The 14,803-nt window shown below is 44.9% G+C and overlaps 1 protein-coding gene across 1 annotated transcript in view; it reads left to right on the top strand.

Annotated features, from left to right (window-relative positions):
* Positions 1 to 14,803, top strand: part of nalcn (sodium leak channel, non-selective) — a 364,870-nt gene that overhangs the window by 299,777 nt on the left and 50,290 nt on the right. The window contains exon 38 of the mRNA XM_070891788.1: positions 9,890 to 10,005. Within this exon, the coding sequence (XP_070747889.1) occupies positions 9,890 to 10,005 (116 nt within the window). The remainder of the gene's footprint in view (positions 1 to 9,889; positions 10,006 to 14,803) is intronic.

The raw sequence follows: 14,803 nt of genomic DNA, 5'->3' as shown, positions 1-14,803 counted from the left end.
TACTGGAAGTTTGAGCTGATAACGGCGCGATGAGGGTAATGGGGCATCTGGGACCTCAGTGAGCGACAGGACCAACAGTCTATAGTGCGTTGGTGAGCAACGATATTGGCTCAGAGGATCAGGATGTTTAATCAGTTTGGGTGGAGATAAGGAATAATAAAGGAAAAAAGTCACTGGTGGACATACTCTATAGGCCCCCTAACAGTTGCAACATTTTTGGACTGAGTATAAATCAAGAAATAATGGAGGCTTGTAATAAAGGAACGGCAATAATCATGGGCGATTTTAACCTTCATATTGATAGGACAAAGCAAATTGGCCAGGGTAGCCTTGAGGAAGAGTTCATAGAGTGTATCCGGGATAGTTTCCTTGAACAGTATGTTGCGGAACCAACTAGGGAGCAGGCTATCTTAGATCTGGTACTGTGTAATGAGGCTGGATTAATAAATGATCTCGTAGTAAAGAATCCTCAAGGAATGAGTGACCATTATTTCAAATTCAGTTGGAGGAGAGACAATTGATTCTCAAACCAGGGTCCTATGCTTAAATAAAGATATGAGGGCAGAGCTGGTTAAAGTGGACTGGGAAAATAGACTAAAGTATGGGATGGTTGATGAGCAGTGGCAGACATTTAAGGAGATATTTCATAACTCGTAACAAAAATATATCCCAATGAGAAGGAAAGACTGTAAGAGAAGGGATAACCATCCGTGGCTAACTAAGGAAATAAGGGAGGATATCAAATTGAAGACAAGGGCATACAATGTAGCCAAGACTAGTAGGAGGCCAGAGGATTGGGAAATTTTTAAAAGCCAGCAAAGACCGACTAAAAAAATGATAGCGAGGGAAGATAGATTATGAAAGTAAACTAGCACGAAATATAAAAACAGATAGTAAGATTTCTACAGGTACCTAAAAAGGAAAAGAGTGGCTAAAGTAAATGTTGGTCCCCTAGAGAATGAGACTGGGGAATTAATAATGGCGAACAGGGAAATGGCAGAGACGTGAACAAATATTTTGTATCGATTTTCATGGTAGAAGATACTAAAAACATCCCAATAGTGGACAATGAAGGGGCTATAGGGAGGGAGGAACTTAATACAATCACTATCACTAATGAAGTAGTACTTGGTAAAATAATGGGACTAAAGGTGGTCAAGTCCCCTGGACATGATGGCTTGCATCCTAGGGTCTTAAAAGAAGTAGCTGCAGAGATAGTGGGTGCATTGGTTATAATCTACCAAAATTCCCTGGATTCTGGGGCAGTCCCAGTGGATTGGAAAACTGCAAATGTAACGCCCCTATTTAAAAAAGGAGGCATACAAAAAGCAGGAAACTATAGACCTCTTAGCCTAACATCTGTTGTTGGGAAAATGCTGGAGTCCATTATTAAAGAAGCAGTAGTGGGACATTTGGAAAAACATGATTCAATTAAGCAGAGTCAGCATGGTTTTATAAAAGAGAAATCATGTTTGACAAATTTGCTGGAGTTCTTTGACGATGTAACGAGCAGGGTGGATAAGGGGGAACCATTGGATGTAGTGTATTTGGATTTCCAGAAGGCATCGATAAGGTGCCACATAAGAGGAAACTGCACAAGGTTAAAGCTCATGGGATTGGGGGTAATATATTAGCATGGATAGAGAATTAGCTAACGAATAGAAAACAGAGAGAGAGTCAGGATAAATGGGTCATTTTCCGGTTGGCAAACAGTGATTAGTGGGGTGCCGCAGGGATTGGTGCTGGGTCCTCAACTATTTACAATCTATATTAATGAATTGGATGAAGGGACCAAGTATAATGTAGCCAAGTTTGCTGATGATACAAAGCTGGGTGGGAAAGCAAATTGTGAGAAGGACACAAATAATCTGCAATGGTAAGGCCACACTTGAAATACTGCATACAGTTTTGGTCTCCGTATTTAAGGAAGGATATACTTGCAGTGGAGGTTTTTCAGAGAAGGTTCACTAGGTTGATTCCGGAGATTAGGGGGTTGACTTATGAAGGTAGGTTGAGTAGGTTGGGCCTATACACATTGGAGTTCAAAATAATGAGAGGTGATCTTGTTAAAACATATAAGATGATGAGGGGGCTCGACAAGGTGGATGCAGAGAGGATATTTCCACTCATGGGGAAACTAAAACTAGTCTCAGAATGAGGGGCCGCCCATTTAAAACTGAGATGAGGAGGAATTTCTTCTCTCAGAGTGTTGTAAATCTGTGGAATTCGCTGCCCCAGAGAGCTGTGGGGGCTGGGTCATTGAATATATTTAAGGCGGAGATAGATAGATTTTTGAGCGATAAGGGAGTAAAGGGTTATGGGGAGCGGGCAGGGAAGTGGAGCTGAGTCCATGATCAGATCAGCCATGATTTTATTAAATGGCAGAGCAGGCTCGAAGGGTCAGGTGGCCTATTCCTGTTCCTATTTTTTATGTTCTTATGTTCTATCTCTTTAAACCGTGAGATTTAAGGATTGAGAAAGAAACAGAGGAATGACGGAGAAGGAAATAGGGTGAATTAGTCACATCAGGTACGGAAAGGAAAATAAAGGGAGGGAAAGAAAGATTGATTGAAGAATGAGAGAGAAAAAAGAGACAGAAAGGAAAAGTATGAAAAGAATTTTAAAATGTTAAATGTAAAAAATCTCTAAACAATTTACTATCTGTTGGAATGAGACTCCTCAGTTTAAATTATTTCCTTTCTGGGCCGGAGTGATTGCGTGGCATTTGAGGAACATGATACTGGCCCGTCCCCAGATTGAATTAATCACCGCAGTGAGTTTCCGCCAATTGCGCCCATTTGTGGGCCTTCGAGGAGGCTCTTAAAATTAAGCTTCATTTTTAGGCGCAAGGGCACTAATAGGCACCTTTTAAAAGCTTTTAAATATTAAAAAATATTTAATTTACTCAGAAACTGACTGGTGTACACCAATGAAATGTTTCATTGTAGGTTTTTGAAGTCATTTTCAATTGTTTTATGTCAGGTTACCAACAGGTGGTGGAGTGACACTGTGATTAAAAATGCTTATTTTTTGTGATAAACCTATTGTCAGCTGCATTAATCGGACTGCACCAGGTTAGCGCTCTTAAATATATCAAGGAATACTATTTATTGCAAAATAACCGATCACGTTCTAAAACGCTGCCCGCTTGCACTGATTCATGGATGATCTTGCGTTTCTGATTAAGCACCATGGGGCTAGATTTTCCATTATTTTTGCATGCATAACACCCACTTGACATCCATTTTAACGCTGAAATGAGGTGTAACGCCCAGATATCGCCCATTTAGCCACAAAATGGAAACTGACGCCCATTTTTCAGACACTTATCGCCGAGCGTTACATTCGGCAAGTACGTATTGCTGGGAAAAAATAATACCACCAGCCCACTTTTTTGGGGCGGAATCATCAGAATAGATGAAACCAAGGCCCATAATATCGGCCAGTGTTACTTTCCGCACGTAATTAACGCCGAGATTCAATAATACCGACCGCCCACTTTTTTTTGTCGTAAAGATCAAATTTGCCGAAACTAGCGCCCAATATATTGCCGAGCGTCACTTTCAGCACCTCGCACACATCTCGTCCACAATATCGCTCGCCCAAAACACTGCTCTGAAAAAGTGGAACTGTTCTGAACTAATCACAGCGGTGTGGACGCCATTTTGCAAATTGCAGGTTGCTTCATTGAAAAGGCTGCTTCAACTTCGGCGGAGTTTGGATTGACTCTGGAGTTCTTCTCAGGTGAAGTGACAATCTGAACAGACACCTTTTCAAACTGTGGACGATTGGGTTTTATTGTAGGTTCTTTTAGTGTGGAAATTTATTGCTTGTGAACAATCGGCATTATACTTTTATTAGAGTGGGGCCAGCCATTTCTCGATTACTACGCAGATGCTGCAGATTGCAAATGGCACAACATCTAATGCACAGTGTTATGTGCCCAATCTAAGACGTGCCAGACTGAGGAGGAGGTCCAGACCATACACACCCCGCAATTATAGGGAGAAGCGGTTTTACCTCGACTTATCCGAGAACCCCTGCCTTCAGAGACTGCGCTTCCACAAAGTGGTTATCAGTGAGATATGCCAGCTCATCAGGGCAGATCTGCAGCCTCCCAGCACCTTCAGGACATCACTGTCCGTCGAGGTCAAGGTCACCGCGGCACTGTTGTTCTACACGTCTGGTTCCTTTCAGGCCTCCGCGGTCGACATTTCCCCTCTGTCTCATCATGCCATACATCGCTGCATTTGACAGGTCACAGAGGCCCTGTATGCATGTAAAATGGACTTTATCAGCTTCCCTATGACCACAGAGGCTCAGACTGATAGGGCTGGAGCATTCTACCGCATTGCTAAGTTCCCCAAGGTGCAGGGAGCAATATAGTTCACTCACATCGCCATGCGGGCACCTTCTCAGGATCCAGAGGCTTTTCGTAACAGAAAAGGATTTCACTCCCTGAAGGTCCAATTAGTTGACGACCACAACCAGATAATTATGGCAGTGAATGCCAAATGTCCGGGCAGCTTCAATAAGGCTCACATCCTGCGTGAGAGCGCTGTGTCTGACATGTTTACCAGTCAGCCACAAGGACAATGCTGGATGCTTGGTGACAAACGATATGGCCTAGCCACCTGGCTGATGACCCCCCTGCGTGACATCCACACCGAGGCCAAGAAGTGATACAACGAGAACCACAGAGCCACAAGCAATGTGGTCCAGAAAACAATTAGTGTGTTTAAGCAGCGCTTTAGATGCCTGGAGCACTCAAGAGGGGAGCTACAATACAACCCTGATCAGATAACTCAATTCGTGGTGGTGTGCTCCATGCTGCACAACCTGGCTATCAGGAGGGGAGAAGAATTGCCAGAAGGGACTGATGGTTCACCTGAGGAGAGAGAGGAAGAGGAGGACGAGGGACTGGACGCTGATCTCGGGCCAGACAATCAGGCTGACGATGCAACCATGCCCATGCCCCCCTCCAGTCCGCAGGAAAGGGCCCGTGGTGGCTACATAGCTGCAAGACTCTTACGTCAGCAGCTCATAAATAAGCTATTTGCCTGAAAGAACGTTGCTGTTATTGACAAAGCTGACACACTGCTGTGTGTGTGCAGCTCACACATCAATGGTGGGCATCACCTTGGTGCCAGTTAAAGTTTGTTGATTCAAATTAAGTGTAATTACATCCTTTCATGTTAAGGAATCAGCAGTGTGTAACGGTCCAGCTATCTTAGGCAATACGCAACAGGTTATGTTGAATAAAAAACATTTAATACGACCATTGGTCTGAAATTATAAGTATCACGGGCAAAAACACCCTATCCCCACCCCACTTTTTTGAACATTGACATCAATCAAATGGTCAACATGTCCAGCAACACAGAACACAAATGCAAACCAACAGAGTGCCCCCCTCCCCCCATACATTACAACAAATTGCATACATCGAGATGGAGATATAACAAAACCATCACCTACGGACATGCACCTCACTTTCCTTCACCCCTCCCCTTCTTCTCCCCATCTCTACCCCTTTCCCTCCTTGCTCCACGCCGCCTGGCCAAGGAGCTCATTAGGCGATGCCTCATTGGGGGATACGAAGGCAGAGCCGGTGGTTGCACGGATATGGGAGCAGGGGATACCGAGGTGGGAACATTCTCAGATCCAGAAGTAGGATCTTGCTCCTGCCTCTCATGTGTCGTTGGCAGTGGGGGTGCGGAACCTAGGGGTGGAGTGCTGCGCTCAGGGACCACTGGGAGGCCTGTGCCATGAGTGTTCCTGGCTTTCGCCTCCAGGGCCTTCGCCATCCACGGAACATACTCGGTCATGGTGCTGGAGATGCTGGCCAGCTGTCGGGATATGCCCCCCAATGCATTTAGGATATGGTCACCTATGTCTACAATCCTCCTGGACAACGGTACCATCTCTCCGCTCTCAAATCGCACTTGTGGAACAGACCTGCCGCATGCACGAAACCTTCGCGGGGTCGGCGCCGTCCTGGGGACAACTGGGGTGCCCTGTGGTGAGGTGCTTGGGCCTGGTGGAAGTGGGAATGGCCGGAGGAGCACTAGATGGCCTTGGGGTGGAATGCCTTCTGGAGCCTGGCGATGCAAACTCCTCAAAGTCGGCGCTCTCATCCGTGGAGAACAGACCCAGCTGGCTGTTGGGTGAGAATCACAGCTCCTCAGCACTAGATGTAGGATCGTCCGCCGACTCCTGCCCCGGGCCCCCACCTGCTGACCTGTGTGGTCTTGCCTTGGGACACGCTGCAGACTGAGCTGCAAAACACAAATGAGGTTATTACAGGAGAAGGGGGTGCTAGGTTGACAAGGTGAGTCCAGTGCTACACACAGCATATGCACGACAAAAGCACCACCGCTATCAAAATCATCGCAGACATCACATTTCATGACCATCAACACATTCTGCATTGCAATGCTTCTCATGAGGCCAGCATTATTTATAGGACACTTTTGGAAATCATCTATCATATATTATTGTTCGGTTATGAGTGGGTGTGGCATCTATTGACTTTACATCACGCAATGGTGTATACTTTACTCACGTGGCAACACTTCAGGGTCTGCAGCTACCTGCGTGGCCGTCCGTATGTGCCTCCTCATGAGTGCGAGCACCCACTACTCAATGTCAGTAAGGTCGCTGGTGACTGGTGGCCCCCCACCCAGTCGCCTCTGCTCGGATCTATTCGTCGAGAGCTTCTTCTGTAAAAGGTAACAGGACGACATGGCATGAGATCATTGCATGATATCATTGCTAGGTACTGTCACAGAGACTGATATAATACATAACCGACAGATGTAATCATGATTATTATGAGAATTATCATTCTTTACCTAAAGACGTGCACCATGACTGCAGGCTTTGAGTACAACATTCCTGGTAAAAGTGAAAGACCTAATATCTGATGATAGTCACTCATGACTCTTACAAATCAAATTATATAAATACATAAATAAATGTAATACTTATTCTTGCAGATCTGACAAGGTCGTTCCATTGGTTGTTGCCGATGAGACCACCTCTGCTATCTCGGCTCATATCTTCTGATGGGCCTTTGTGGTGGACTTCCCACGCCCTCCCTGTGTCAAATCACCTCCTGCATGAGGGAGGCATTACCCTTGTTCGAGAACCTCCTCGCTTTTTTGCGTCCTCCAGTGTGCTCCTCTCCCAGCATCAGTCTCCACACCATGCTGTGTCGCCTCCTCCTCTCCCTCCATTATAGGCACCAAATTCGGGAAAATATCTGGCTGGTAACAGCTAAGTTTTTTTGCATAATTTGCTATAAAGCTCGAAACTCTCCCACCTTCCTCCCAAAGCAGCCACACCACACCCACACATGCCTTCACTCCCTCTGAGTTCCCTCTCTCTCTGTCTCCTCTTATGCGCATGTAATGATGACCCTTGACCTCCTGAATTGCGGGAATTGAGCGTTGCCATGCCATTGCTAAGGATGGCAACACTTTACGGCAGAAGGTCAGAGAGATTTAATGCTAACGCCCATTTCTGATTGCTCGCGGTAACACCCAATTTTAAAAATGGAGACTAGGGGCTTTGAAAATCCATTTTTACCACCCACGACGGAAATAACGCCCATTTTTGGGTGATCTGCACAAAAGCGTAAAATCTAGCCCCATGACTTTACGTGGAAACTTGAACTATAACTTCACTCCAGGAAAACTCGTGCAATCAGCCTGAATTTCTGATTGCAGAAATTCGCCCCACTGTTATTCTTGTTTACCCTCTTTCTACCGAAAGCTGGTTACAATAAAAACAAAGGGGGAGAAATTCACTCACCCCATTTGGGGCACGAATTATTAAAAGTTTGAAAAGTTAGCGCCAGGTGCTAACGATTTCAAACTTTTAAAAAATTTGCCGTTTGCACTCCAAGAAGGAAGTGAAGTGCTAAAATAAGCGTGGAGCGCTAAATCAAGCACTCCACTTCCTTCTTGGAGTGCCATCGGCAGCAAGCGGTGTGGTGACTTCAGCAGCACAGCACACTGGGCCATGCAGCGCTGCCGCGATGAGAGGCCCCTTCCCTCACCTAAAGAGAAGGGCCATTGCTGCAGGCTCTGCAATATAAAAGGTACCTATCTGGACCATCAAGGCTGCCTGGCACTCAAGGGCTGATGGATCGTGGGCAGGAATCCACCAAAAAAACTGAAGCAAGAAAGGTACGTTTTTTTTACTTTCCTCGGCCAGCCTACTTTTAATCATCGCCCTGAAGTGCCCCCCAGGGTCACAAAAGCACCCAATTTCGCTCCTAAAATTTCAGTGTTTTTTTGGAGCACAGATTGATCACACTGACATTTGCATTTAATGCAAATGATCTTTGCTCACTAACGATGATCAACATTTACCACTGCAGGGTATGGCAGAGGAGTCAAGTAAAAGAATATGTAGGCAAGTACTTACCATTCCTGATACTTCTTACATCTGGAGTTTTCTTCACAGAAACAGTGGTTTACAATTTTGTTAGAAATATTCACCAAAGGAGATCTTCACTCATTTGTTTGTGAGATCATTACTCATAGTGACCACTGGATGCAAGTTGCTATTGTTGCTTGTTAATTATTCACATGACTTAATTTCAATCAAAACTATCGAACTACATATGCAATTCATTTGCGTGACGAGACTAGAGAAGTTGGAGTTGTTCTCCTTAGAGCAGAGAAGGTTAAGAGGAGATTAATAGAGGTGTTCAAAATCATGAAGGGGTTTGATAAATAAGGACAAACTGTTTCCATTGGCAGGAGGGTCGGTAATCAGAGGACACACATTGAAGCTAATTGGCAAAAAGCCCAGAGGGGAGAATGAGCTACAATGGTGACATAGAATGTACAGCGCAGAAACCAGAGGGGAGATGAGGAGGAATGTTTTTACGGAGCGAGTTGTTGTGATCTGGAATGCGCTGCCAGAAAGAGCGGTGGAAGCAGATTCAATAATAACTTTCAAAAGGCAATTGGATAAATAGTTGAAGGGGAAAATTTGCAGGGTTATGGGGAAAGAGCCGGGGAGTAGCACGATGGGCTGAATGGCCTCCTTCTGTGCTGTGTCATTTCATGATTCTGTGAATGATTTTTGACCCCAGATAACAGAAAATTCTGGAAATACAGAGCAGGTACATCAGTACCTGTAAATGGAAAAGACAGGTTAATGTTTCTGGTGTAGCACCTTCATCACAACTGGAAACTGGGAGTTAAGCACATGTCTTTATCATAGAATAGTTACAGTACAGAAGGAGCGATTCGGCCCGTCAAGTCCAGGCCGGCTCTCTGCAAGAGCACTTCAGCTAGTTTTACTGCCCCGCCCTTTCCCCGATTGCCCTGCAAATCTTTTTCCCTCAGGTACTTATCCAATTCCCTTTTGAAAGCCATTTTGACCATAAGCCCTTCCTACTTTTTTTTAAAATTCATGTGTTTTGGGCGTTGCTGGCAAGACCAGCATTTATTGCCCATCTCTAACTGCCCTCAAGAAGATGGTGGTGAGCTGCCTTCTTGAACTGCTGCAGTCTGCGATGAAGGTGCTCCAACAGTGCTGTTACGGATGGAGTTCCAGGATTTTGACCCAGCGACGATGAAGGAATGCGATATATTGCTGAGTCAGGATGGTGTGTGGCTTGGAGGGGAAATTTTAGGTGATGGTGCTCCCATGGACCTGCTGCCCTTGTCCTTCTAGGTGGTAGAGGTCGCGGGTTTGGGAGGTACAGTCGAAGAAGCCATGGCGAGTTGCTGCAGTGCGTCTTGTAGATGGTACACACAAGGACCATATGCCATAAAGGAGAATGCTTATCTTCCTGGTTTAGTTCTGACCAAGATGCTTTTTTTGAAGGACATTGAATAATGAATCTTTTTTCACTTCTTTCCACCAGCTATCATTGTAGAAAATTTCTCATTGTTTTATTCCACTGAAGAGGACCAGCTCCTGAGCTACAATGATCTTCGCCATTTTCAAATCATTTGGAACATGGTTGATGACAAAAGGGAGGTGGGTGGCTTGCAAGTTCAATTATTTGCAACATCTGAAATATTTCTGGGCTTATCATGCATTTTTTAATTTTGAGTGTTAATGTTATTTTATTTTCTCCTCTCCCTCCTTAAATACTTAAAGAGAAAGTATCTGATTCACAGCGGGGTACAGTAGTACAGTGGTTTTAGAAACATAGAAACATAGAAAATAGGTACAGGAGTAGGCCATTCGGCCCTTCGAGCCTGCATCACCATTCAATATGATCATGGCTGATCACTCACCTCAGTACCCCTTTCCTGCTTTCTCTCCATACCCCTTGATCCCTTTAGCCGTAAGGGCTACATCTAACTCCCTTTTGAATATATCTAATGAACTGGCCTCAACAACGTTCTGTGGTAGAGAATTCCACAGGTTCACAACTTTCTGAGTGAAGAAGTTTCTTTTCATCTCGGTCCTAAATGGTTTACCCCTTATCCTTAGACTGTGATCCCTGCTTCTGGACTTCCCCAACATTGGGAACATTCTTCCTGCATCTAACCTGTCCAGTCCCATCAGAATTTTATATATTTCTATGAGATCCCTTCTCATTCTTCTAAATTCCAGTGAATATAAGCCTAGTCGATCCAGTCTTTCTTCATATTTCAGTCCTTTCATCCCGGGAATCAGTCTGATGAATCTTCGCTGCACTCCCTCAATAGCAAGTATGTCCTTCCTCAGATTAGGAGACCAAAATTGTACACAATATTCAAGGTGTGGCCTCACCAAGGCTCTGTACAACTACAGCAAGACCTCCCTGCTCCTATACGCAAATCCTCTCGCTATGAAGGCCAACATGCCATTTGCCGCCTTCACCGCATGCTGTACCTGCATGCCAACTTTCAATGACTGATGTACCATGACACCCAGGTCTCGTTGCACCTCCCCTTTTCCTAATCTGTCACATAATATTCTGCCTCCCTGTTTTTGCCACCAAAGTGGATAACCTCACATTTAGCCACATTATACTGCATTTGCCATGAATTTGCCCACACACGTAACCTGTCCAAGTCATCCTGCAGCCTCTTAGCATCCTCCTCACAGCTCACACTGCCACGCAGCTTATTGTCATCTGCAAACTTGGAGATATTACATTCAATTCTGCAAACTTGGAGATATTACATTCAAAACGGGAAAGGTGGCTCAACCGTGGCAACAAGGGAAATTAGGTAAAGTGTTAAATCCAAGGAAGAGGCATATAAATTGGCCAGAAAAAGCAGCAAACCTGAGGACTGGGAGAAATTTAGAATTCAGCAGAGGAGGACAAAGGATTTAATTAGGTGGTGGAAAATTGCAGGGACCATAAAAACTGACTGCAAAAGCTTCTATAGATAGAAGAGAAAACGATTAGTGAAGACAAATGTAGGTCCCTTGCAATCAGAATCGGGTGAATTTATAATGAGGAACAAGGGACCCAAGTTTCCACACGATAAAAAACGGGCGCCCCTCCGAGCTGGGCGCCCGTTTTTCGCGCCTAAAACGACGCCGGAAAAAAAAACGCGCGATTCTGGAGCGCCCTGCAGCTCCTTGTCTGTTTGGCGCGGCGCCCAGGGGGGCGGAGCCTACACTCGCGCCGATTTTGTAAGTGGGAGGGGGCGGGTACTATTTAAATTAGTTTTTTTCCTGCCGGCAACGCTGCGCGTTGCAGCGTTCGCACACGCGCAGTGTGAAGGAAACATTGGCACTCGGCCATTTTTGTAGTTCTTTGCAGCTGTTTAATTTTTGAACATTTTTTAATAAAAGCACATTGCCATCAGCACATCAGCACTGAGGCTTCTTGCAGCAGTGAGAAGGCTGCAGGAAGCCTCAGAAAATTGAGGCAGCCGTTTCCCTCCCCCTCCCGCCGTCGGGAAACGGCTGCCTCCTCCCCCCCCCCGGGAACGAACGGCTTTCTCCTACCCCCCCCCCGGGAACGAACGGCTGCAGAATTCTCCCTGGCTGAAGCACTTTCACACAGGTAGGAAGATGGTTTATTTAATCTTTTCTTTGCTTATAAATGTTTATTCAGGTTGGATTTATTTGTATAATATTTGTAGAAGTATAAATAAGGATTTATTATAGAATTTAATGAATTCCCTTCCCCCCCCCCCCCACCTCGTTCTGGACGCCTAATTTGTAACCTGCGCCTGATTTTTTAATGTGTAGAACAGGTTTTCAGTTCCACAAAAATCTTCACTTGCTCCATTCTAAGTTAGTTTGGAGTACGTTTTCACTGTGGAAACTTTGAAATCAGGCGTCAGTGGCCGGACACGTCCCCTTTTGAAGAAAAAATTCTGTTTCAAAGTGGAACTGTTCTAACTGACTAGAACTGCAGAAAAAAAAAATGTGGAGAATTGCGATTTCTCAGATAGTCCGTTCTCCACCAGTTGCTCCTAAAAATCAGGCGCAAATCATGTGGAAACTTGGGCCCAAAGAAATGGCAGACCTATTGAACAAATACTTTGGTTCTGTCTTCACTAAGGAAGACACAAATAACATTCCGGAAATACTCGGGGTCCGAAGGACTAGCGAGAAGGAGGAACTGAAGGGAATCTTTATTAGGCAGGAAATTGTGTTTGGGAAATTGATGGGATTGAAGGCCGATAAATCCCCAGGGCCTGATAGGCTGCATCCCAGAGTACTAAAGGAAGTGGCCCTAGAAATATTGGATGCATTGGTGTTCATTTTCCAACATTCTATAGACTCTGGATCAGTTCCTTTGGATTGGAGGATAGCTAATGTAACCCCATTTTTAAAAAAAGGAGAGAGAGAGAAAATAGGGAATTATAGACCGGTTAGCCTGACATCGATAGAGAGGAAAATGTTGGAATCAATTATTAAAGGTGTAATAGCCGCACATTTGGAAGTCAGCATGGATTTATGAAAGGGAATTCATTATTGACAAATCTTCTAGAATCTTTTGAGGATGTAACTAGTAGAGTGGACAAGGGAGAACCAATGGATTTGGTGTATTTGGACTTTCTAAAGGCTTTTCACAAGGCCCCACACAAGAGATTGGTATGCAAAATTAAAGCACATGGTATTGGGGGTAATGTATTGATGTGGAAAGAGAACTGGTTGCCAGACAGGAAGCAAAGAGCAGGAATAAATGGGTCCTTTTCAGAATGGCAGGCAGTGACTAGTGGGGTACCTCAAGGTTCAGTGCTGGGACCCCTGGTATTTACAATATACATTAATGATTTAGATGAAGAAATTGAATGTAATATCTCCAAGTTTGCAGATGACACTAAACTCAGTGGCAGTGTGAGCTGTGAGGAGGATGCTAAGAGGCTGCAGGGTGACTTGGACAGGTTAGGTGAGTGGGCAAATGCATGGCAGATGCAGTATAATGTAGATAAATGTGAGGTTATCTACTTTGGTGGCAAAAACAGGAAGGCAGAATATTATCTGAATGGTGACAGAATAGGAAAAGGGGAGGTGCTACGAGATCTGGGTGTCATGGTACATCAGTCATTGAAAGTTGGCGTGCAGGTACGGCAGGCAGTGAAGAAGGCAAATAGAAACATAGAAAACATTGAAAATAGGTGCAGGAGTAGGCCATTTGGCCCTTCGAGTCTGCACCACCATTCAATAAGATCATGGCTGATCATTCCTTCAGTACCCCTTTCCTGCTTTCTCTCCACACCCCTTGATCCGTTTAGCTGTAAAGGCCATATCGAACTCCCTCTTGAATATATCCAATGAACTGGCACCAACAACTCTCTGCGGCAGGAAATTTCACAGGTTAACAACTCTCTGAGTGTAAAAGTTTCTCCTCATCTTAGTCCTAAATGGCCTGCCCCTTATCCTAAGACTGTGTCCACTGGTACTGGACTTCCCCAACATCGGGAACATTCTTCCCACATCTAACCTGCCCAGTCCCGTCAGAATCTTATATGGTTCTATGAGAACCCCTCTCATCCTTTTAAACTCCAGTGTATAAAGGCCAAATTGATCCAGTCTCTCCTCATATGTCAGTCTAGCCATCCCTGGAATCAGTCTGGTGAACCTTCACTGCACTCCCTCGATAGCAAGAACATCCTTCCTCACATTAGGAGACCAAAACTGATCACAACATTCCAGGTGGGGCCTCACCAAGGCCCTGTACAACTGTAGTAAGACTTCCCTGCTCCTATACTCAAATCCCCTTTCTATGAAGGCCAACATACCATTTGCCTTCTTCACCACCTGCTGTACCTGTATGCCAACTTTCAATGACTGATGAACCATGACACCTAGGTCTTGCTGCACCTCCCCTTTTCCTAATCTTCCGCCATTCATATAATATTCTGCCTTTGTGTTTTTCCCCCCAAAGTGGATAACCTCACATTTATCCACATTATATTGCATCTGCCATGAATTTCCCCACTCGCCCAACCTGTCCAAGTCACCCGACAGTCTCTTAGCGTCCTCCTCACAGCTCACACCGCCACACAGTTTAGTGTCATCTGCAAACTTGGAGATATTACACTCAATTCCATCATCTAAATCATTAATATATATTGTAAAGAGCTGGGTCCCAGCACTGAGCCCTGCGGCACTCCACTAGTCCCTGCCTGGCATTCTGAAAAGGACCCATTTAGCCCACCTCTCTGCTTCCTGTCTGCCAACCAGTTCTCTATCCACGTCAGTACATTACCCCCAATACCATGTGCTTTGATTTTGTACACCAATCTCTTGTGTGGGACCTTGTGAAAAGCCTTTAGAAAGCACATCTACTAGTTCTCCCTTGTCCACTCTACTAGTTACATCGTCAAAAAATTCCAGAAGATTTGTCAAGCATGATTTCCCTTTCATAAAT

This window comes from Pristiophorus japonicus, chromosome 10, assembly GCF_044704955.1.
Source record: "Pristiophorus japonicus isolate sPriJap1 chromosome 10, sPriJap1.hap1, whole genome shotgun sequence".
NCBI classification, from domain to species: domain Eukaryota; kingdom Metazoa; phylum Chordata; class Chondrichthyes; family Pristiophoridae; genus Pristiophorus; species Pristiophorus japonicus.
Note: the sequence above shows the minus strand (reverse complement) of the source record. Positions and strands in the feature narration are given on the sequence as shown.